Source organism: Fulmarus glacialis, unplaced genomic scaffold (genome assembly GCF_000690835.1).
Source record: "Fulmarus glacialis isolate BGI_N327 unplaced genomic scaffold, ASM69083v1 scaffold36220, whole genome shotgun sequence".
In the NCBI taxonomy this organism is placed as follows: domain Eukaryota; kingdom Metazoa; phylum Chordata; class Aves; order Procellariiformes; family Procellariidae; genus Fulmarus; species Fulmarus glacialis.
Window position 1 is genome coordinate 1,211 of NW_009186440.1, and position 25,983 is coordinate 27,193.

Here is a 25,983-nt window from a genome sequence, read left to right on the forward strand (position 1 = left end):
AAGAGTTAATGTTCAAGAGACATCCCATAACTGTTTTAAGTGTTGGGTCACATCTTGACATTTTTATTCTGTCAAATCTCTCATTTATTTTCACTGGACTTTTAGGGTTGGCTTAGTCACTCTTGGATAAAATCCAAGAAAGAACAGCTCTGCTTGCAGTTGCCCTGCTCTGGGAAATAGTCAATCCTGCTTGTAGTAAAAAGATGGTAAAATCTTCCCAGTTATTGGGACCTAAGCCATGATACTAGTATAAACCTAAAACATGTAAGAAACAATACAGTTTTGCCCAGATTTTTTTTATTCTTTACCTTGTAGTTGTATCTAAGTGCAGCTTTTCTCCCTTGTGCTGCAGGTCTTTTTTCTGCTTAATACTGAAGTTAGGGTTTCTGGTTTGCTATACCAATCCCACTGCAGAAGCGATTGTGAAAAGGACAAATGAAATTCAGTGTCAGTGCATGCAAATTAATACATGGAGGCAAAAAATAGCAAGCTATACCTATACAATAATGGTTTCTAAATTAGCAGTTACCACTCAGGAAAGACATCTGACTGTTATTGCAGATAGCTCCTTGAAAATATCAGTGCAATATTCAGTACCAGTCAAAAAAAGGCAAATAGGATTTCTAGGCAAGTAATTGAAATTAATGTCATTGCGCCACACTGCACCGTTCTACAACAAGATTTTGTAAGATTAAAAAGGGTGTCTAAAAGGTGATGAGAATGAAGCATGGAATTACTTTCTCAGAAGGAGAGATCAAATAGATGAGGGCTCTTCACGACCGAGAAAACACAGTGGAGGAAGGCTTACAAAAACCAAGGGTGGTGCACAGGAGGGGAAGAGGAGCAATTACTCACTTACTTGCAAGGGGAGCTGGGGTGGCCAGTGTAAAGGCTGGGGCAGTCAGACTTGCAGAATAGCACGACAAAATACTTTGCCACATAATGTTTTGGTGAGAAAAAAGTAGAAGTGGATTTGTGGAAAGGAATTAGATATTCTTGGTGGAGATGTCTGGTCGGTGGCTAATACCATGGTCTGGATGCAGTGGGCAGTTTAGAAAGCTCCTGGGCTCTGGGTTCATGGAAACCTGGAAGGAGCAGGCCAGGGCAGGACATGCCCTGTGCACCCTCTTTCTTGTACTCTTATCATAAGTATCCGGAAGGGGCTGCAGTCAGAGGAAGGATTTTGGCTTAGACGGGCACTTGGTGTGATGCTGCGTGTCACTTCTGTTGCTGTACACATCTCTGTGGGCCATACGCATCATAAGCATCTTCCAGATGACGTCTGGAGCTTTACAGCAGGAACGCCATCGTCCCAAAGAGAGTAACTTCATTCAGAATAAATGGATTTTAGTAAAACAGGACATTTAAAAATGCTATGAAACAACCACAAAAAAAGTCAAAGGAAAGTGATAAAATACACTCAATTATTCTCCTCAGATACTCTCCAGACATCAGTGTAATTTCATTGACTTCAGTGAAATTAGTGTTAATGTAGGGATGGAAATGCAGCAAATCTAATTCCAGCATCTCCTTCCTGGAATAGTGAGCAAGAAAACAGAGAGGTAATCAGATAGCAACAAGTGCTGATCAGAAGGAGTTGGACAGGAAGCAAGAGAGCTCCAGGAGCTGCTGCCAGGAAATAAAGACACTTTTCGAGTCTCACATAGTCATGGAGAGCTCAGCAATACATGCACAGAGGCTGAAATGAAACACCAGGCTTTTTTGTTTGTTTTAGTTTGCCTATATACGCAATCTTTTGTTGTTCTGTTGAGTATTCTCAAACCCCTACTAGCATCAATGAGTATTCTCAAACCCCTTCTACCAGGATACCATCGATGGCTAGTAATATTTCCAGCAATGTTGTTACTGGCTTGGTATTATGGGGAAGGGAGCGATGGAGAGCTGTGGGACTGGTGGAAAGAGGTGGAATTAATGTGCTTGATAGAGTATTTAGGCAGCTCGTTTCATCTGGAAATAGATCTGGTTGTAATCTTTGGAGTACTGATGTCCAGTTCAACCTATATATTACTGTATGGCTTTGTGCTCCTCTGATAGAAAATGCAAAAATATATTTAGGGTGTTGCCTGCCATTTTGCTATGCCATTGCTCTTCAGCAGAACAGTTTGCGGCACTTGCAAAGGTGAATGTGGAGAGCATCTTCCTAGGACCATAGGTGTTCTCTCAAGTGCCATAAAAACTACCCAAATATACTGGGATTCAAATCCACATTGTGTAGGAGATGAAACCCTCTCGCTAAGCGCATTCACACTAATATCTTCCCCAAAGACCCTTCTCCACTGATGAGAAGTGGCTTTGGAGTGCCGGTGAGTGACACCAAAGCCACAGACCTGTGACTGAAACGTGGTTCCACCGATGTGTCAGGGCTGGTAGGGGTGGATATAGTCTGAATACATAAAGGGTTAATCGGTAATGCTGAATGCTAAATTAAGAGGCCAACTTTTTTCCTCCCCCCTCCTCCTGGAAGGATGCGGTACAGAGTAGCACACATGATTTCATAGAGTATGAAAGTGGGAAACTTGCTCGTTTTTGCAGTTGGGTTTCACTTGGCTATTGACTGTTTTACAAGACAACCACCGAGGAAGCTCTGAAGAAGCTGTCAGGCTCAGTGACAGCTCAGCATCTGCCACAGCTAAATCAATACTGCGATGAAGGACAGGTTCCCAAAGTGGATAATCAAAGCAGAGTAAAGTTAATTCACCTTGAAAGCCTGAAAATATTAGTGTGAAACTTTTTAGACAAAACCAGCGTTATTCCAGCAAAACACGAGAGGTGCTGAGATCCAGCCCTGAGCAGCAGTCTGCCCAAGCGTAGCCTTTAGTGGGAGTGGGGAGCAGGCTTCATGCCAGTCACGGGCATGGATGCTTTCATAAAATGGAAACCTGGTGCTAATAAATCAGGAAAAAAGGGGTTCACATTGGCCCTGATGGCTAGCAGTGCGCTAGGAACTCATGGTTTGCATTTTGTGGAAAATATTCCATTATAATATAAATTTGGGGTGTGTCTGAAGATGATGAATGTTCCATTTTTTCTTAGGCTGTTAAGACTTTTTTTTGCATCAAAATGGGATTTTCTTCTGTTGTTCAGGTTTCGAAGGTTTAAAATCAAAAGACTGGAGGAAAAATGTTTTGCTATGAATTATTTCAGCTTTGTAGAACCTGGAGGTGAATTGTTTCGACTTTGTGTGGAACTCTATTTTTTTTTTTCCCCTTGGTTTTAGTGCAAACACTTAAGGGAAGGCAAATTTAATTTCAGATAGACTGTCAACATCACATAGAAAATTTTGGATACAAAATTTTGCTCAGCTCTGTCCAGAGATGCGAAATTTGCAGGACTGAGAATTAGAGAGAAAGCGCTTTTGTGGATGACTTAGATGAGTAAGAAACATTATCGTTCAGTTCAGTGAAGCCACTTTTGTGGTCATTTTACAAAGCAGAATTATTCTGAAAATAATAGGATGCATATATCATCTCCAAATATGAGGGTTTTAGTATTAACAGTTAAGTACTTTATTTTGTTCCTAAAAATACCTTATAACTGCATACAAAAATCTATCCTCACACAGAGTTCAGGCTGATGAATTAAAATACAGAAAAAAGGAACTACTGAATAGAAGCAGCATTGCTTTACCTGCGCTCTGTCTCATTAATATTTTCAGGCAGGTATTGTGTAAGCATGCACTGTTATGCTAACAGGTGTGTTTACCACACCTTGCAAGGCTATGCGTGGCCTGTGTTTTGTAGCTGGAATCATTTGTCTAATTATCCCAAATCCATTCCTATTAATTGTGCTGAGATAAAATTGAATGTTTAATTAAATGAATAAGCAAAGTTATATTTGAAAGAAGTAGAAGGAATAAGCAAATTAGAAGACTGAAAGGAAAATTAGTAGTTGCAGAAATTCTGAGCCCATTTGTATTGTATGTTTGCCTTTACACTTACATGCAGGTGTAACTGCGTATGTACATGTATAAATATGTATATTTGTGAGTATCTAAAACACATCAACATGCAGATTTATACAGTACAATCTTTTACATTGGCATACACAGAAAAAAAGAACCTAGGAGCAGAGAGCTAGAAACATCTTCTAGTACAGTCCAATACTTTGAAGGTGTGTTTACAAATTTCCTATTACATTTTAACACGACAGGCAATTTAGGTGGTGTTCATCAGTGTGCAAGTGATGTTCTGGCATCCTGCCTCCAGCAACATCCTGGGTTCATTTTAGTGTGACAAGAACTTGGTGTCCCACTAAAAAATTCTCTTAAACATATTAAGGAAAAAAAAATCAACAACAGAAAAAAACCTCACAGCTCAAATCCAGCAATAAGCTGTCAAGTTGTTTCACATGGTAACACTGACAGCTGCCAACTTTGCTCAGAGAACTTTTTTCTGGAGATGATCCCTTTGGTTCCTGTGCTTCCATTCAATAGTGCTGGAGACCCTTTGCGTCCTGTGCTTGTTACTGGTGACAGTTTTGACATGGTGAGGCACACAGAAGAAGGCACATGGGATGGTTTTGATCTACAGGTGTCGACGCTGGCCAGTAATAACACGAAAGACAACACTCTGGGAAAGCAGCTTCTTTATTTCTTTGATGGAGAAAAGAAAGAGAAAGATTTATGTGATGGGTAGATGATTGTTTGACAGACACAATCCAGCTTTTTTCAAAATACTGGAGAGATTTGCATGGAAATGAGGCAATGTTAAAGATAATATTCAAAATGGAGAAAATGATAAATAAGGGATGGAGCAAAGTGCTAGAGGCATGGGGTTGCTGGCATTCATGGTGAACATAATTTTCATGAATTTTGGTCATCTTCTGCCTCTCTACTTTCCTTCTGCACCCATTGTAATTCCTTTAGGGAAATGATTGCATTGTAATTAACATTTAGCATTGCACAGGGCTTTATGCAGCGTGTGAAATGCTAGATATGCCATTTGGTAAGGAGGTGGTGGATTTCTGAAGAAACGGGAATGATGAAGCATTAGTATAAGAAATGGTTTAGCTCATTTCACTAGTTAATTATTCTCTGTGTTTATGTCTATTCTCTATGTTATGTTTATACGCTTCTTATAAATGGAAACTTAAATATTCCTCCCCCAGTTGTCACCACCAAAAGCTGTGACCCATTAGACCCAACTTCCACTGCGTATGAAATGTGTAGAAAAAGCCCTAACTCTCAGTCCAAAGCTCTTAGGGAAAAAGTTTCCAGAATTAAGGCCCCTTTACTACAAGATACGGATTTTTCAGGCAAAGTGAGGTTTTGCCACTCAGTTAACACAGGGTAATGCTATTTGCCCTGCTGCCTGTTATGGTGTAATTGCAGCCGTTTTTCAGGCTGTGCCTTCCCATATGATGCTTAACACCCTTGAATAATATTATGAGGGAGAAGCAGACCCTAGCAGACCCAACACACATAAAGCTTTCCAGATGAAAGAAAATGCAGGAAATTGCATCCAAATGCCAAGAGGAGACCACTGAACCTGTGCAGGGCTGTATTTCTGATGGCTAGCACCATTTCTCAGGTGAATGAACAAAGTAATCTAATAACATGGGGTGGCTGTGGTAGGGGATGTTGAGCAGGGAAGATGTTGTGTGTGAACTGTGATTTCAAGTTGCTTAGCATCTGCATCGTCAGACTCAGGCAGCCCTTGGCCCCTCATCCTCGGTGGGGGCAATGTGTAATTTTGTTGTCTATGCTGCTGAGTAACCTTAGCAAACTTCAGCACAGGTCCGTTGCTTCCTCAGGGCTAGAAGCCAAAACCACTGATAACTATGGGCAACAGTAGCCTTAATTTAAGACTGCCTCGGTAAAGCATGGTACTGTGTTTTGCAATACCATTTGGCCAGTCTTGGATTGCATCTGTGTGCAAAAATACAACTAGTCAACTCATCACATTTGCATGGTGGAGAGGCGTTGGAGCTTTACAGTAAATATTTTTCGTTAGCTAAGTGCTCTCATGAAAAAAAAGCTCCCAGTTTCACCATTTAAAAATTAGTGACTGTACAAGTGCAGTTGAAAGCCCTTATTTTTAATAAGGATTTTTGCATAAAGTATGCAAAATGCCTATCTGCCTCCAAAGCAGCTGTTCCACTCTGCTATGCAAAGAGTATCCCCTGTAAAGGGAAGAATAGCAAGTGTGAGTTCCTGCAGTTTTAGTACTGATGATCCTCTTCATTACATAATTGTTTAGTTCTCGTCAAACAAATATCCCATCAATATGAACAGGGATTTTACAGATTTATCATTATTATCATTATCCTCTTTATTTAGAGTTCGCATTACTATAGAGTTAAGAAGGTGTTGGGTCAGGAAAACAGGGGTGAATGTCAGCTGGACCCACGGAGGAGCTGTGCATCTTAAATGACTGCAGCATGGGATATAGGAATGCATGGAGGGCCACCACCTCCTTATGTTGGCAATATGGGACATAAGTCTGGATGCAGGCACTGTATGTAAAGCGTATAGGCCACTGGGATGATGGATTCAAGCTGGCCATGGTGTGCATTCGCCTAGACACAATTATGTCCAATTCCCCCGATTTCAGCAGTCGGATGATGTTGGTGAGAAGTTCAGAGTTGAAGTTCACTGCTGAATCCAGATCTTTGCCCATTAGCTTCTCCTCTGCAAAGTGGGTGTAACACTGCATTGTTGGGGCTTACGGGAGGATAAATATATTGGATTATGTGGCATGGGGTAGTACAGTGATATGGCTGCAAGTGTAATTGGAGGAAAGAGATTTTTTTTTTTTACTTCAGGTACTTTTGGAAGTAAAATGTGAAAGCTGGTATGGTCTGGTGTTGGTATCCCCTCCCTGTAAATGGAGAGTAATTGTATTTAGGGCACTGACTGAACACTGCTGTAAAACTGGTGTCAGCATTGCTGGAATGGGGGAGCGTATTTTAACAGCACAAATTTTACTGGGGCCAAGGTCGCTGTGGGGTGGAGGTGGGAGGCTGAGGCTGCGGGGCAGGACGGGGCAGGCATCAAAAAAATGCTGTAAGATGATGATAAGGGAGGGGACTTAGAAGGATTATTTCTTCCAATAATACACTTCGTTGGATAATGTGGATGGATTTGAAGAAAGCTGTTCATTGTGTCAGCGGCAGCCTATTGCTGCTGCTGCATCTCAGTGAGGCTGTTGAACTTGGGAGACAGACACTGCATGTGCTGCCAGGTGTCACACCGAATAGCACCTGCAAACGTTTTGCAATATAATCAGATGTATTAAGGTGAGGTGGAAGGGAATAACTGCTCTGCTTTTAAAATAATAAATCAGATATTTGGGTACTGGGCTTATATCTAATTATATCTAGTATCTATATATTGGGGTTTGTATCAAATCTCTCATGAATTATATAGCTTTAATAATATTAATCTAATAATCTTACAGGAATACCTAATTCCAAAAATTCATTGAAGAAGTTGCAGCTAGCCTCAGCATGCAAAAATGAATATCTATATTCTTCCAGGATCAAGGAATCATCTTCTTCTTTACAATTACAGTTTACAGGTATATTGTATATGCTTAGATTAATAATACTCTAGCATAGAGTAGACCATAGGGAAGATTAGATCTCTCAATCAAGCCTTCAGTTCTTTTCCTATCTGGACATATTTAGCATACGGCCAGGATAATAAGAGATCTGAAATGCTTTGGGATAATTTAGGTAACTGAGTCTTTTTTTTTTTTTTTTTTGAAAGTTCCTTCTTTTTAAACAGGCATAAAGATTTATGTAACACTGTTGCTAAATCATTCAAAACTTTTATGTGTGTACAAATATAGTAACACACATTTTATATATAAAAATATATAGCACTTAGATCCTTGTATATAATTTAGGGGAGATTTTTCAGCACTGAAGAGTAAAAATAGAAATTAAAATAACAGCTGAACCACCTACCTCACCTTTAGGACTGAGAAAAAATATTCCTGCATCATTGTATCAGTTTGATCTTTATGAATTCTAGTGAAGACTGTTCCAGATTTACAGACACAGGACAATTAAGTAAATGAGCATTGCATGACTGTAGAAGCATAACAGGAAACGTCTGGAGAAATGTGAGGCATTGAAGAGAAGGTGAATAAATGCTGTTTGACCCTACTAGTCATTTCAAGAAATTGGGTAATTTCACCTTCAACCTCTGTAGCATCAGCTCTCCCGTTTCTTGTAAACGGAGAGACTAAATTAAAACTACTGAAGTGTATGTATACCTTTAGAGATTTCTTTTTAGAGATTGTTTAAATCTTCTTACTGTCAAGAGAGGCACAGTATTTTATTTCCTTCAGAACCTTTTGCAAATGATCTTTACTGCCAGTTCCCCTTGCCAAAAATCATTAAAATACAGCAAAAGTGAAATGCCCTTGGTAGTGCTCCTCTGCTTTTGGGTTTTTAAAGGTGAGGGGTGAGGTTCACACTTGGCACTTCAACATTCGCTCATTAAATAGGGATAGTCTGAGAAATCTTCGTTTGCTAATTACAGGCACTAAGGGTCATTCATGAGAGTCTTAAACCTTTACAGGCTGAGAAAGGCAAGAGCAGTATTAGATGCTCGCCAGCTTGCCCACATGTGTGCACATAGCTGCACGTGTGCATCTGTGCATAGGGGATCCAACGGGCTCTGGAGGTTGTTGGGGACGTCTGCCAACTAAGGAGCTGATCCAGCTCACCTCTCTGTTCTGCCCCATCTCTGTTGTATTTGCAGCTAATGCAGTTACCCCAGCCTAAAGTTGGGTGGGGAAGAGCAAAAGCAGGTAACTTGTATTTTTAAGGCGGACTAACCTCTTCTCAGTAGACCCTCCCAAGCAGACGACTCTTGCCCTGTAGAGGAGTGTCACAACAGGCATAACAAATGCAATGTGAATGATTTTATTTATATATTTATTATTTCCTTATCAGCACAAACTTGTTTTGTTGCATACCAAGACCTGCAAAACAATAAATATCAGCTTTTTTTAAATGACCCCCTTTTCTAGGTATCATATAGAGAGCAGGGATGGGGAGCTGATTTACAGAGAGAGGTGGATTTTCCATGCCAATTTATGAAAAATGTACTGTCCCCCAAAAAACAAGAAACCGATCCCAGCAGCTACCGGTATTGGCGTAGGGAAGCACCACAAGCGAGGAGAGTCTTTGCGGTACAGCTTCAAAGCTGTGAAGATCTAAGTAGGTTCCTTTTAAATGTTTGCCAAAGGATCCCCATGCAGTAGCCTGTAAGAAAAGTGGAATTTTTGGACGAACTCAACTATGTGTCTTACCATTTCCAATAGGAGGCAAAGGCAGGCTTTGATTTCCAACAGAGGGATAATGCTAGTTTTGTCTATGCAGACTCTACAGTGTGTAGGTTCATGAATTCTGGCTTAGTGAGGTACTGCTGGGTAATGCTTCCAGGAAGTCTGCAGGCTTGATCCAATGATTTGTTGTATCCTTAATTTCTTGAACAAACATACTCTTTTTAAGTACAACTTTCCAGGACCCTATAGTAAGAGACACAGAACTAGAATTTCTCTGGATGTATGTTTTCTACAAATTGTCTCTGCCAAAGAGTAATTTTTTTTGCAGAGGAGGCAGTATGTGCCAGTTGCTTCAGACAAACTTTTTACCATGGCATTCTTAGCTGTTTCCAACCTGGTAGGTGTCAGAGTTGAATCTCTTTTTTCTCAACTCACAGGGCACTGTGTCACATTTTCAATCAGCCTGTGTCTTCTATGTAGGTTTGCATGGCCAGTTGGGTTGTATGCATTGTAACTGCATGTACAGTCTAGCTGTAGTTACAGGCTTGCATAAATTTTATTCATGCAGAAAGGCAAGGTTGCGGGGACAGTTATGACTTCTCTTTACATTTATAGTCACAGTCATTTTCAGATGCATCTGACATCAGAGGGCAAGACGAGAGATATTCTGCACTCACATATCTGATGAGCTGAGTTCATGATAAATCAGCAACTGTTCTTCGGAAGGATGAGGGATGTTGCACTTAAAAGAAGTGACACTTCATCATGTTTGTCCTACTACAAAAGTCCAAAAGAGTGGTGAAAGCTGAAAAAAAAAAAGAAAAAAGTTGGGTGGCATTCATCCATCTACACTTTTTATAATCCACATACTCTTACTGTTGATATAGAATCATAGAATCATTTAGGATGGAAAAAACCTTTAAGATCAAGTCCAACCGTAAACCTAGCACTGCCAAGTCCACCACTAAACCATGTCCCTAAGCACCATGTATACACGTTTTTTAAATACCTCCAGGGATGGTGACTCAACCGCTTCCCTGCACAGCCTGTTCCAATGCTTGATAACCCTTTCGGTGAAGAAATAGATATCTGAATGGGTACAGAGGTAGAGAAAACCTTTCAGTAGCTAGCAGATATGATACAACAATCAGTAAAGCAAGGAAAAATCTACCCGTGCAAAGAGCTTTATTTCTGGACATCAGATAGAGTATTAATCTGCTGTGTTTTCTAAAACTGAAACCTCCTGTTCATCTTTCCTACACATTATGTGACCTTGTTTGACATGATCTTGTGTGTTGAGATGAAAAATCCCAAGACATTGATGAAACAATGAACATTGTATTTCTGATGAACTTCAGCATCTAATTTTTACATGGACATAATAGAAAGCACGGTGAGAAATGGAAGTGAGAAATTTTCTATTAGACAGGTTTTTGGAAAGCACCATGTTTCTTTAAAAATGCCACCTCTCAGATAGGGGTGATAAACAACACTAAATGAGTATGAAACAAAGTGAGTTTTCTGGAATGAGGTAGAAATGTGTTGTGTAGAGGGAAGATGTTATGCACTGAGAGATGGAAGGCATTTTTCCTTTCACAGTGGGTTATTTCTTGCCATTTGGAGGCTCCAGTTGTTTTTCAAAAAAGCAATATGGAAATGCATAGCTGCATTCTGCTATAAAGTACCTCCAATCGAAGATTATTAAAAATGACAGGCACATTTCTGTGTATTTGATAATGTCAAGAGCAGAAGTGAAGTGCCGCACATTGGTGTTATGAGATATCAGAATAATTCTCTTTTCTGCAAAATCTGTAATGCCTAATGGAAGAATGTCATTTTGGGCTTGCTTGCAAGGGTAATTACATTGTGACTCAATAAGACACCTTAAACTTGCTTGATTTTAAAAGCGTCTTTCAATCCACCGCTATTCAAGACAGGAGTAACAAAGGTGTGCATTTAAGTTTTTGCTTAAATGCTTTGCTGAATTTAGGCTTCAGAAATTAACCATTGTCCATCAAATAGTGTTCGTGGCATCACACTTGTAATAGTAGACTGAGGTTGATGCCTTTTCAGTTGGAAAGGCTTACTTAAAACATGTGATTTTCTCGAATATGGCATATCATTCTTTGGTGCTGCACAACTCAGTTGGCTGAGCTTGACAGTAACGGTGGCACGTTTGGAAAGGGGAGAATGAAACCAGAAGAGAAGGTAACTCCAGGAGTGGGTTTGAGGTAGTGCTTCCTACTCTACCGTGTCCTCTTCCTGCCCTACTGATATGTCCTCAGCAATGAGGTAACTTGGGACTTTCTATTGTTCGCTAATCCAATTTTTCTCTCTTTGGAACTGACATCTAGAGTTGACATGACATACCCAAGTCATCTGCTGGGGCTGGCTGTGAAATCGGACTGTGAAATGCCACTCTGAATCTTTCTTGTGCCCACCTTGGACATTGACACAGGACCCAATTTGTATAGATATCTCCTTGCCAGGCTTCCCAGGTTCCTTTCTTCTCCATTTCGTTTCTTCTTTGGGACTGAGGCCATTGTCTACTCATAGCACCTGCTAGCTGAGCCGACCTTACAGGAGATCCACATGATTCTTTGTGCCTTCAAGGTTTACTGGCAGGCTGAAGCTACATTTGAAAATTAGTTTGGATTAGTATAGGGTATAGAGTTAAAATGCACTGGCTGTTTTAAATAAATCCATGTGTGGACATTATCTGTATGACTGATTTTGTAAATTAATGCAGACTGAGTGGCTGTATGAGCTGTATGGGTAAATTCAATAAATAACTCTGTGCACGTGTGTGTGTGAGAGTGTGTGCATAAATAGAAATTTTCAGTTTACACCTACGCACTTTGCAGTAATTTGTAACCATACATAAAATTCTTTGAAGTTATCCTTGAATTATGAGTAGCATTTACTGGATCATACATATTTATTTTTAATTACCTTTGGTTTTTTTCAGCTCTTCTTTATGCAACTATTTTTGGAAACGTCACCACCATTTTCCAGCAAATGTATGCCAACACCAACCGATACCATGAGATGCTGAACAATGTGAGGGATTTCCTAAAATTATATCAAGTCCCAAAAGGCCTTAGTGAAAGAGTCATGGATTATATTGTCTCAACCTGGTCCATGTCTAAAGGAATTGACACAGAGAAGGTATGAGTACGTGAGGTAACAATTTAGATAGCAAGAATTTGTGTCCATTCTGTACTTTCGTAGAAACAGGACTGTATAACAGCATATAACTTACTAACAAATTCTTAACTGCATGCTATTCCATTATTATGTTTGTGTTTGGATCAAAACCTGGATGTTTTAAAAAAGGACTGTTTTGTTGCTTTGGAAATATGCCTTTATTTTTCATTATGGTAAATGTTTTCTGCTTTCCAGTCTTACTTTGTCTAAATACTAAATAATTTTAATGTACTTAACTATTGAAATCAACGGGAAATTGGTCTTCAAATTAGTCCAAGAACATAATCAGGTGTCTAACCTACATAAGTATTATTCTGAAAAGTATTGGCATCTGTGAGTTGCAATGAAATGAGTTTGATTGTCTTGGACCTTTTGCTGATGCCCAGGACATCGACATGTCCATCAGCATAATTAGTGTAGGATTTAATGGCAGTAGAGATTGATCTCCTTGAGCTAAAATCTCTCGGCTAGAACTTAAGGCCTTTGGTAGGGAGATACAGAAAATGTGGCACTGCTGGCAGCCATGTGGGGTAGAAGTTGTACAGGACTTTAGCCCTCAGAAAGGTTTCTTCAAAAGCTGATTAAAGGAGAAGGTCGTCTTCGGAGAGTGATTCATTGTGTGCCAGGACAGACCAAGTGAATTGTCCTCAGGGCCTCTCTTTCTCTGTGATATGTGCAGTGAGTCTGTCTAGCCTTGGATATTTTAGAGAGCTGAAGTCAGATGGAAGGGTTTCCACCTGCAATACCTTGAATGTAGGCAAGATATAATAGTTTTAGGTCTAGATTTTTGGTCAGTGGAGATCGGTGATGCTCCTGTGGCTTCTGTGGACCTGATGCACACCAGCTGAAATTAGGTATTCAAGCTCCAGTTTCCATGAAGATTTCCCTCCTGAGAACTTAAAAGGCAAGTGTCTGAGGGAGGGTAAGGAAGCATCATGGCAGATTAAAATGTCTAGTTCTTGCAGAGCTTCAGCTGAATCTACTGCGTAATATGGAATGATGATGCAGCTTGTTCAGATATGCCAAGATGAAGTCGCTACACTGAAAAATTTAGTCTTACATCATGCTGATGCAACAGCAGTTATCTTATTAATCATCTGCTGTGAAATTTGTTTTACCATCACAAATACAACTGTTTTAAGTAACAAGGATTTTGATTTCTTTGATTCTTGTGCCTCAGTATGTCACATTCTTTAATATGTTAACTTCTTATACACTAATACCCTAACTTCCCAATGCTGATTCATACGGTGTTAAAAGTGAGCTTTTATATTGTAAACTACTGTAAATGCATTCAGGCCTATTGTGTAAACTCAAAACCATGTGAAAATTCAACTTTCGTTTGCATTTATCTCCTTGCAGTTAAGCCAGAATGCTGTATTATTCCACTACGGTTTCATTACATTTTAATGATGCTTTGCAGTTAATTAGGAGAACCTGTGCTTTAATTACTGAAATTTCCTTCCATAGTTTCTGCATGTCCGGTTTTATAGATTATAAAAATGCAGTTAGAGCCATAATTTTCGACTCATGGTAAGCAGTGTTCTCTGGTCTGTAAGACAGTAGTGGCTGCTTAGCTAGATAATTAATATGGCTGTAAAATCTGTGACTTAGGTTTTTAACAATTTTCCCTTGGTAAAGACTTGCCTAAACTTAGGCCTGGATCCAAAACCTATTTAAAACAGTGGAAGGATTTCAGAAACCTCTGCATCTGGACATCAGTAGTTGCATCTAATCGAACTTCCCAGAAAAGCACATGTTACAGAAGAACAGAGACAAGATAAACGTAAGAACTTGAGCACCGGTTTGAATATTTTGGTGTTTTGTATCCCTTACAGCCTGCAAGTCTGCAAAAGCAACAGCACCAGAGGCCTGTAGTGCCCGCACTGAGCATCCCTGGGTCTGTACGGGTATAAGGATCAGGCAGTTTGCTTTCAGCTGCAGGACCTTAGCCAAAGTCAGGATTTGTTTTAGTAAAAGGGTGGAAAGCTGTGTTGTAGCCAGGCAGCCTTCCTACCTTTATCTCCACTCAGGAAGGTGTTATGATGTGCTTCACCAAAACAAATGAGAGAATGTTGTAAATCCCAGCTGAGAAATGATAGAAACAGTGGTACAGTCCCAGAGACTAGTCATGTAGAGTGGATTGTTTCTCTTGCATTCCTTCATTACCCCTTCAAGCCCTATCGTAAGACCCTCTGCATTTAAATTAAATCCATCTGTACTAACCCTAGAGCAGCAAGTGGATGGGAGCGCACTGTAGGAACCTCCAAGGTACACAGAGTCAAGTCAGATTTATTACTGTAGACACAGTGGGGCTAATGGGACTACATTGCACCTGTAGCTGACCTGCTAAATCCAGATAGTGCTCCAGCGTAGGTTGGAATAGGGGATTACTGCCCCAGGTCTTGAGTTGCTTCTCTGCACTGCTTTGTCTGACAGCCTGGATGTGACCTTAGGGGTTTCTTCCAGTCTAGTTTTCAAAGCTCCAATAATGAGATTCTGACCAGTCTGTTGTCTGGATATCTTTGCATCACATGATTTCCCATTCTCCTTAATTATTATGAACTTTTCAATAAGCTTCTTATTATCTTGTAAAATACCAGTGCTCATGACACATGATAATTAGTGAGGAATTTCTCAACTTTTCAGTTTCTATCAGACAGCTCAGACAGTTTCCATCATTCAAGGATGTTTTTCAACCTAACATACAGTATTACATCCTAAACTGTTCCAAATATATCTGCATTGTCACACTGGAATGTGTTTTGCAACATCATTTGCCACAAATTCATAATACATTTCATTCAGTCACTCAGCATGTTGAAATGGCTTTGCTTTGAAATCCAAATTCAAAAAACAAGAAGGTTAATGTACTAACAAAGGATGAAATTTCTTATATGAGTGTTACAGTAGGTTCCTATGGTGATTAACAATCCTAGCGATTTGATGGAGTAAAAATAAACACATGTGCATGTGTTTCTTTGATAAATAAAGATTTTAAATTCATATGCTTGAAGTTAATAACTTGATTGGAATTACTACCACTACACATATTACTACCACTTAATATGTGTAGATTTGTTGCATCAGAGCTCAAATATCTATTCTTGAATGACATACTCAGTGTGTAGTCCCAAAGAAGATATTGGGTAAAACTAGTAAGGATGAGATGGGAACTGAAGGCAAAGTGGAAGTTAGCATGGAGGAAGTTTAATGAAGGTCTAGTCCTTGCTGCTTGTGAGAGCAAGCTGTCCCGAACAGAATTTTGTTTTAAAGCCCCAGTCTGTTGTTCTTGTATGTGGAGGAGGATTTTTTCTCCCACACTGAAGTGCCGATGCCTTAAGCATACAATTTTGGCTTCCCTGTTCTCCGTGGGAATAGCTCATCTTCAAATCCTGTCTTCAAACCACAGCGCTTCAGCCTGTCTCTGAGTGTTCACAAATAAGGAATTAAAAATGACACTAAAAGCATTAGTGTATTTATTATTATTACTTAAAGGGAAGCAAGTGGCCTCTGATCCATAATCTTAAATCACTTAAACATGTGAGCCCTCCTTTGACAGCTGGGATGATATATGTAACACATGCACATGGACTCTTGTCTTCTGGTGTAACAGTGGCTCAAACGAGATGGAATTTTTTTTTACGTTTAATGCTACAGGTTTCGGGGTTATTCAACTAATAATGAGCAGGACTAAAAACATGAAAAAACTAAGAAGCCTTTATATACTAAACAGTATCTCTCATCCAGCAGAACCTGTTTTTTTGAGAGAGGTAAAAAAGAGGCAGTACGTTCTCTGTATATGACCATTTTTAAGCAGCTGAAAAAATCTTTACAGTAATAAGTTGATATATGAAACACACACTGAATTCAAATCTCTTAGTTTTTATTGAAATCTCTAGGCAGCAAATGAAAAATTTATAGATATTAGCTCTTCTATAAGAAATAGGTCATTATACATGAAAGCAGAACAACCATTAACTAACATGCAGATGTCTCAAGGTTTCATCTAATGATAACGTTCTGAAATGTCAGTAAAACCCAAAGATTTTCTCTTCTTGACCTCTATGCTGTTGTATGGCTTAGGATTTGCTCAGAAAGCAATTAAATAAATGTCTATCATGTTTTAACAGTCGATTCCTTCAGAAAAGCCATAGGTTGAAAGAGAAAAAAGGTGTCTATTTAGTCTCAACCTGAGCATCAATAGTGATTTGAATAATGAGAGCCAATTCCACATTGCAATGACTGAAATGGAAATCATGGGAAAATAACACAGTATTAAAACTATTCACTGCTGGCCCACTAAGCTTTCATACAGGAGAGATGGGTTTATGGTAAATAGACACAGGTTGTAACTTTATTAAACATTAATCTACAGAAGGACAGTGCAGTTTAGTCGTGTTTGCTGTTAATAAGATCTTCAAGAGCTTTAGTAATAATTAGTGATACCCTGAGACGAATAGGGGAATCAGGCTGCCATTCCCATGGTGTCCCATCACATAGAGGTGTCTGTAAGTGCTGGCTGGATTTCCTCGTGGATGACCGGGGTAGAAGGCTTCCAAGCTTCGTGGCCAAAGAGAACTTCTACAAAATTAGGTGTGACAGCTACATACAATTCCCTGCTGAAGAGGGAAGGTAAAAATCGTTTGGACAAGTATTTTTGTTTCGTTGTAGAGGCGAGGTTGTTGGTCGTTCCTTGCAGATCGGGACGAGGTGAACAAGAAGTCTTCCCTCACCTCACAGAGCTGAGCTAGGACCAGGTACAGTTGCAATCCACGGTTCTTTGGAGAGCGGGATGCAGGAGAGACGGTCAGGGTCTCACTGTACTTCACACGGGTCCAAGAGCGGGGCCTGTGCACCAGTGGGGCTTTCTGTTTCACCTTTATGGATGGTATGGATTATTTACCTCCTGTATGCACTGTGCAGAGCCAGGAAAGATTATCCACAATTATCTGTGCCTCTTGGATGTGTTCATCTTGGGATTGATACAGATTGAACTATGAACCTGTCATGCTTGAGGAAATGCCAGGGCTATACACCATGGCTATGGAGCAGCTCATGAGCTTATTTTCTGGGGGAAGAAGTACCCGAGTGGATGGGTCGGGCATTTTCCTGAGCACTGCCACCAAGGGGATAGAGCTGACAGAGGGGCTGCCAGTTCCAGAGACCACATCTAGGGGAAGGTCTTCTCCAGATCTCTTTTCTTAATGCTTTCACCCTTGAATGTCTTTACATAATGCTGCATGTTAGAATATAAAGCCACCTCCAGAAGAAGCACAAAATAAAATAATTCATTGATTGCCTCCATTCTTCCAAGGGTGGCCTTTGTGCCAGAAGTTGTCACTCCAAAAAATGTGTGACTTGAGAGATTCTTTGATGTATGCCATATTCTTTCTGATGCTTATTTTTCCTTCTTTTATCTAAAAAGTTGATTTTAATGATAGAATTCCCTGTAGTCTGCTATCCTTTGCCCCATTAGAAGGTCATGTGATGATTGTGCTTGAGATAGATATTATAGCAAAACTGAAAACAATAAAACCTTTAACTGTTCTGAGACTTCTACAACCCTTAGGCAACCTGGGATCTGCTACTTTGGGTCATTGGTGAATTTTACCAATGTGCCACAGTGCGTTAGAGAAACCAGCAGGCCCTGTACTGGTGAGCCACTTGATTCCTTAGAACACATGGTGATGCCTCTCATCTTCCCCTGTTTTTCAGACCTTTAGCCAGATTCTATCTGGGTTGACAATATTGAATTTAATATAATCGAGAGCCAGTTTCTAGGGATTTTTTAATGTCTCTAACACTTGTTATTCAGTTAAAAAGTGGTTAATTTTGTTACTGTACCACTAAACCTAACCATTTTGATCACTGGTTCAGATCATGTATTGTTAAGAAGAAAACAAGCCAAACTTAACCTATTAGACTTGATTTTCAGATCTTGGTTTCTGAGCATTTAAATCCAAGTGACCTTGGATTTTAGTGCAATTAAAACGGAGCACACCATCGCTGCTGAAATTCAATTCTTAGTGCCAAGATATTCAGTGATGTATTAAAGATTACCCTAATGCATGCAGGGTTAATAACTGCTCAGTTCCATACATCACCTTTGAGTTACTTACAAAATTACCTGATTATTACAGGAAAATGCTCTGTGATTTGCCAATCAGCTGTTTTCTTACCTTTGTCTCTTTGGCCTCCATCCAGTGCCGAATGTAACACTTTTAGCCAGGTCTGCAAAAGAATTCACTCAAATGAGCCAAATCCTTCTAAATCCTTCTAAAAATCTGGATAACTTGGGCAGGTGCCTAGAGGGTATTGTGTTTTTTTGGAAAGAACTTGACCTTGACTGCTGAATATGTCTGAAAACCCAGTGGCCCTTCTCCACAAAATAAAAAGAGCTTTCTGTGGCCTATAACTGGTTATTTTATTTATTGACAAAGCTGACATTTTTTAGTATCTCCAATATTTGTTATGGTTATTCATTTAGGAAACGGTCCTTGATATTCCACCACTAAGACTGTCTAAGCTCTTTGCTTGAATATCAGTCAATATATCCCCTAGCTACAACCCCGAGAAAGTGAGAATCCTGTGTGGTGAAAGAGAATTGCAAATAGATAGCGTTCGTGATTCACTGGCCTCTGCCCTTTTTGTTAACAAGTCTTAACAGGTTCTGTAATATTTGTCAAGCCATCCTGTAGTGTTTTCCAGCTGGGAAGGATTTTTTTAAAAATACTTAAACCCATCCTAAAAGATACTGTTTGGACACACTCTTAATCTGTACAGTCTTTGTTTCGATTCATTTGCTTTTCTTTGAGATTCTCTATAATCTCTGCTCCCCATAGAGTTCTTTGAGCTGTTCAAGGGGCTTATCTTAAACTGCCTGAGCATGCTGAGGAAACGGATGGGAGAGGAAAAAAATCAGATGGAACCTCCTTGGGAATTTTATTCCACCCTTACACATCTCGAGCTGAAAAGATAGTGAGTTGTTTTGTGCCAAATCCCTATGAGTCTTCCAGGGCTAGTTCCTGCCTTTCCCAATCTCTAGCAGCAACCACAAGTTTTTTACTCACCGCCAGCATTTTATGTATGCCATAGAGTGCTCTAGAGATGACAGCGGTGTTGAATCTCTGCATTGGGTGTGTTGGGGTTTGTATCAGCTGGGTGCCAGGTGATGATGGCAGAGCACAGCAATTGTCTTATACTGACTTCGAGGAGGTTTAATTTTGTGCAGAGAAGGGAAGGGATAAATGTTGTTCTGTGCTTTACTTTCTCCTCTCTCAGCTTTGTAGTGCTTCAGGTCTTTGTGGATACATGTGTAGTGTTCATGTGTGGCATGGAGCCTTGCTCCTTTTCTGGTAGAAGTACAGAATTTCTGGTAGCTTATACAGCCAGCGAAAATTTTCCTCTGGGTAGAATTCGACGTTCTCCTCTGATTTTGCATTGAAACATAGCAGGTTCTGTTCTTTCACGCTGCTTGGATGCATATGGGAAAGCTGACTGTGAAGTCTGTGGCTACAGATTTATTACGGAGCAACTTCTATAGCAGCACAAGCATCTGGTCCCTGCAGACTGCCTGCTCCAAGTCGTGTGCTCCAAAACCATCAGTTAGTAAAGCAATGCAGTCAGCAACCTTAATATCCTGCCTTGCTTATAAACTACAGATTTCACTGAGAAAGGTCTTGAAATCTCTAAGGAAATTTCCTCTTCAGAAATTTGTCTTGGTGGTTTTTGAATCGCTGCTGAAAGAATACACAGGCTAGAACAAATGTCCCAGCTGAACTTTGGTTCTGTTAACAGGAAGTGTTGGAGACATTTCCCTAACAGTGAAACAGTAGATTAAGCATTACAGGATATCCTCTCCCTTACATTGAATTTCTCTTTTACACCCATGTGTGTGCATTTGTACACCATATGGACTCACGTAAAACCACGTTGCTTCTAGTTTGTATCTTTTTAGTTGCATGCTGCCTTAAAAATGCTGACATCTCAGAGCATTTCACAGTAACAATATCGAAGTCTTGTATTATCAATAAGGGATCATTTTCAGAAGAATGTTTATCTGAATTTGAAGTGCTCATTTTCTCATTTTCTGCTCTTAGGATCTTTGGACTGTTTGTCATTAGCTTCCAGATGCTTCTGTGTGATCCTGTATCACATTATGTGTCTTCTTTGGAAGCAGGAAAATTACTACATACTGTAATCTGTGTCACCAACAACCCCTTTCTACAATACAACTAATAAAGAAGCTGGTGGCATCTGTGAGGCTTCTCCTGAATTCATGACGTTGGTATTTGTAAAGACAAAAGAAGTGCTGCAAAGTCAGGTTGGAGCTTGTGAAGTCCTGTGCTAGGAGCATACAGTAAACACATAGCTGAATATTGAGATTGTCTATCTTTGTTCTTTTTTTCCCCTACGTATATCTACATTTATCTTTATCAGTCAAAGCTCCTTTGCCAAATCTTTTAATATTAAGTATTTCTTTTAGCTGTCATCTGTTTCATTCTCTGTTCTCAGAGAATAGCAGACAAGAAAACTGAAATAAAGAATATTTGTTCCTGGCTAACTCTTGGATCATTACTCATTTACTGCTGTACTAGTTGATAAGTGATATCTCCATGTATCTCCATAATATGTCATTAGGAGAATCACTTTATCATGACATCAGAAAATTCCTGAATTATGCTTTCTAAGACTGGCTTTTTCTGTGCAATGGAATTTTTTCTGTCTCTTCATATTACAGTGTGTGATGATAGATATGTTTGTTGTGTCTATAAAAAGAGTAATGCTTTTAAGTGCTCACTTTTAATACTCTGTATTTAACTCAGTATTTGTGAGGAAATAATATGCTGCTTTGCATCCAAGTGGCTTTTATTCTTGAGGGACACAGTTAATTTACACTCCAAAAAACAAAGGGTCCTGGAACATTTCCAGATCTTACAGTAACAACCTCTGCAATAGTTTAACCAATTTTTCCTGCAGTTTGGAAGCTTAAAAGATAAAATTTGGAAATTAGTCATGTATGAATACACACATTTTTCTTAAGAGCAGTGTTTGAGAATTCATAGCTCTGTTAAGTCAAAATCACTTACATTACTGAAAGTATTAAAGGGACGTAAAAAACTTCTAACCATGATTTAGGTCCAAGAGTAGGTAAAAATGTTAATCATCAATCATGATATGAAAGAAAGCAGAATTTTTCACTAAATTACTATTGAGAAGAAGAAAGATGGCATGTTTCTATTTTATTATAATAAAGACGAACTTTCTGTTTGATCCAGAAGTAGGGCTGAGGTGAAACAATCATTCTCAAAAGTAATTTTTGTTTTTTACTGGGAAAACTAAGGTGTGCCCATATTTCTAATGGTAAATGGAATGACTCGGGTAAGTATAAGCTTGTAAAACTGACATTTGCCCCTAATAAAATTGTGGAAATGTGATATGGGATATGGTCAACAGTGACTCAGACAAGACATTATTACTAATGCAAATGATGGTTTATGGAGAATATGTCTTGTCAAATGTGTTTATTATTAATTTTTATGATAAAACAGAACTATGCAGGGTATTTTAATGTGTTCTGTACAACATTTTGTTACAGAAAAATAGCATTAAGCCGAATTGATTTATTCTGTGTTAAATCAAATAAACCCTAATTATCTGGTAGATCTGGGAAGGTGGTTGTAAGTGAGAAAACCTCGTGCTATGGGGAAGTTTCCAGAGGGATACTGTGCTTCATAGTGTCAGGCACAAGAAGCATCACCTCTCTTGTTTATTCAAGATAAGATCGAGAGATGACCTGGTCATATTCTATGAACACCTGCATGTGGAAGAGATTTCCGATGATTACAGGTCTTTTATCTGAGCAACATGATGAGATCCACTGGCTGTTGGCTGAAAATTAAAAAAAAATCCATTCAGAAACAGCACGTGTTTTAAAAGAGAGTAGCTGTCCATTGGAAAAACTACCCTATATAATTTGAAAACATTAAATCAAGGCCTTCTAGGCTATAATTTTACCAGGTATTCTGGGATTGATATGAAAATTATGAGTGCAACAGGTTAGTGCAGATGGTTGCAGTAGCCCCTTCTAGCCTCAGACTGTCATAGTACAGAGGATAGAAGAATAACTTCTGCTTCACCTTTTTGCATTCATTGTATCTTTGACCGCAAAGGAACTTTGATCTATTAAAATAAGAAAGGGACTAGATGTTATTATTAAACTAAAAATTGCTTACTATTTTCCATTCTATGCTTTAGGACCTTTAGTAATACTTTACAATAATATGTTTTATACCTCTTCTGCATTAAACAGAAATAAAAATCGTGGCTTTACTTCAATATTAACATGACCATTTGCCTCAAAGCTTAGTCAGGGTTACCAGACTCTCCCTCTGCTAATATTCAGTGGTAGTCAACACATTGACCCAACGTCCCTTTCCCTCACACTGTCTGCAGAGCAAGCTGCCAGATTAATTCCATACAATGAGAAATTAATCAGTAGTATTGATCTGCAGTCTTCTTTATATGAGACTTCCAGAGTGCTGTTAATCTTATGGTCTTTTCTATTATTTATCCTAGGAAAACTTTAAAAGGTTTTATATGTTTCTCAGTGCAATTAGCTACTACGCATTTTAGGGTTATAAGGACGTTAGTGTGTTTAGGAGGATGTGCAAATATTAAACACACAGTTTACAAACCTAACAAAACCCACAGGTTTTCACTTTCTTTCTTCAGGTGTATTTGTGTTACTATTTCAATAGGGAAAGCTATTTAAGGTAAGAAATTAATTGAAGGTGTTATTTAATTGATCCTCTATGAAGACATCTTCATGTTCACAGGACAGTTTTTCACTCACCTTTACTTTACATTCCATAAGGTTTCATAATACTTTCTTTTTGCTCTAATCTCAAGCTCTTTGGATTTTCTAGTCTGTAAGCCCTCCAGGGCAGGTTACTTATTATATGTCTGTACGGCACTGAAACTAAACCCTAGGTGTGTTTGGATACGTGTCGGTAAGTGGTCATCCACATCAAGACTTTTGAAGACTAGGTTTTCTGGATGTGAGCAAAATGTGGTGTTTTCTATTGTGAATGGTCCATCTTTGCATGTCTTCAAGCTCCTTCAGCTCTGAGTGTCCGTTCTGTGCTCCTGCAGGGATTGAGCGTAGCAGCGGGCGGATAGTCTGGGCACCAGCTCTGGAGGGATACCCACAAACAGGACATAGTAGTGCCACCTGCAATTCTGGAAAACAAGTGTGAAAACTGTTAGGAATGAGAACAGTGTAACAGGATAGTCCCTTCTTCCACATCACCCTTTCAGCTGCAGTGAAAGCAGTAGATGGGTAGAAAAAGACTACCCCAATTCAAGATAAAACTCCCACCAGAAGCTTTATGAAATAACTGGATGGATGGATCTTAAAATCCACCCAGGCGGGTCTTAAGATCCATCAATTCAGGTATTTCATGAAGCGCGCGCTGGCCGGGTGTCATATTCCCAGCTGATTATTTTTCATCTTTCTTTTATTCAGGTTCTCTCAATTTGCCCAAAGGACATGAGAGCAGATATTTGCGTGCACCTAAACCGGAAAGTTTTTAACGAGCACCCTGCCTTCCGGCTGGCTAGCGACGGCTGCCTGCGAGCCCTGGCTGTGGAGTTTCAGACGATCCATTGCGCCCCGGGGGACCTCATCTATCACGCTGGGGAAAGCGTTGATGCTCTTTGCTTTGTGGTCTCAGGATCCCTAGAAGTCATCCAGGACGACGAGGTGGTGGCCATTTTAGGTACTGTGATCTCTATTGAAATGCTAGTAGTTTGGATGTATTTGCTTTCTGCTTAGCTTTGAATATTAACTAGTCTTGCTAGTGGTTGTCATAAGATGGAGATGTTGTGTCTCCAGAGATGATACTCTGGAAGCAAATCCTTCATCTTTTATGCCATTGGGAATGCTCTTTCTGCCCGGTATGGCTCACTGGTCACAGTTACAGTGTCCCTGAGCAGAAGAGAATGGCATCTGTGTGCTTGACATCTTTTAAATAGCCTGGTAGAGGAAATGCACGTTGTTTTATATTAGTCTCTCAGGAGGATTTCCACGTTAACCTTCACACTGGGATTTTCATTTGTCTATACTTTAGCCCAGAATAACACCTGCAAATAGTCTCTACAAGGAAGCAAAATTGTCACTTGTAGTGAACTGGCTTTACAGAAAATAAATAGTCTGATCTGGCTATGCAAAGAGATAGGGATGCACCATCTATCCAGCCACAGTCGTGAGAAGTCTGAGTAATGGGGGAGCTCCAGGTTAATCACCCCATCACCCCGCTGTGGTGTCTGGTTTGCAAGCAGTGGGTGGGAAAGAGCCTAATGCAGACTCTTCACTAGCTTGTATGGGATTGGGAAAGGTATAGCAGGTGGTGGGACTGAGTGGTCAGCACTAGTGTTGAGGCAGGAATTATCCTCAGAGGCAGAACAATGTAGAGGAAGAACTGGTGGCTCTGCATGAAAACCATCCAGAGTCTGTCTTGCCTGTTTAAAATAGACCCATTTATTGTACAACTCATCTCCTGTTGAATATTGGCTATTTGCCTTCTCTTAAACTGGAGCTGTGGCTCCCTGAGGGCAAATCCAGTGGATGGTCTTGTCCTAGGGGACCTCTCACACCCCACTGAAGCTCTGTACTGCTTCTTCCCTGTGACGGTGGCTCCAGAGGGCTCCATGTATCTCATGGGGATGATCGCTGGGACATGAGGGTTACACTTGGGAGTTGTGCTGGCATGTGGGAAGAGGACAGACATGGGGAGTCAATAGTGGTCGTGAATCAAGGCTTCAGCTCCTTCCCAGTTGGCAGCAAGGCGGAGAAGAGGAGAAATGAGGACAAGCATGTAGCTGAAGGAGCTCCTGACATGTTGCCGTACAAGCCTGTTTACGTGTGTCCTGCACTGGGGTGGGACTGGGCAGCGTGCAGGTGTGTGAATGGGACTGCATGGGGACAGTTCCCCGAGGGCATAACCCGGGTCCTCCCAGCTGGAAAGTATGAACTCAGGAAAATGCACATCCATGCTCTTTCAAAATACCTGCTGCAGCTTTCTGTATTCTAGTATATACTAAGGTTTTAAAAAGAGAGATTTAATGTAAGGATGAATCTGTTTCCATATTCAGATGTGAAGTTATTATGGTGAAAGCTCCTAAATCTGCAATTTCCGTAGTAAAATATTCCTCGTATTTCAGCTCACTGGACCATTTCATTTTTATTATTAATCTCAGTGACGATATCTTATATTTGCTTACAGCTATTTAAAAAACAAAAGCTTTAAGAGTAAGTAGCAGCATTTAAACAAATAAATGGTTTTCTGGGTATTACAATGAAAACAAACAATAAATATGTAATTTACTGAACTAGAAGCCATGACTAAATGGATTACATGCAAAACTTCATTGCATTTACTAATGAATATTGTGTGTTTGGAATGACAGTAAGAACTTTTTGTTTCTACCTTGTAGATATGGTAAATCTAGT

General features: G+C 39.7%; 1 protein-coding gene across 1 annotated transcript in view; it reads left to right on the plus strand.

Moving 5' to 3' along the window:
• Nucleotides 1–6,465: 6,465 nt before the first annotated feature.
• LOC104084116 (potassium voltage-gated channel subfamily H member 5-like) overlaps nt 6,466–25,983 on the plus strand; it is a gene marked incomplete at its 3' end in the record, with an annotated part of 29,975 nt that continues 10,457 nt past the window's right edge. Inside the window, exons 1-4 of the mRNA XM_009587846.1 lie at nt 6,466–6,588; nt 9,297–9,366; nt 12,229–12,428; nt 23,998–24,250. Coding sequence (XP_009586141.1) covers nt 6,466–6,588; nt 9,297–9,366; nt 12,229–12,428; nt 23,998–24,250 — 646 coding nt within the window. The remainder of the gene's footprint in view (nt 6,589–9,296; nt 9,367–12,228; nt 12,429–23,997; nt 24,251–25,983) is intronic.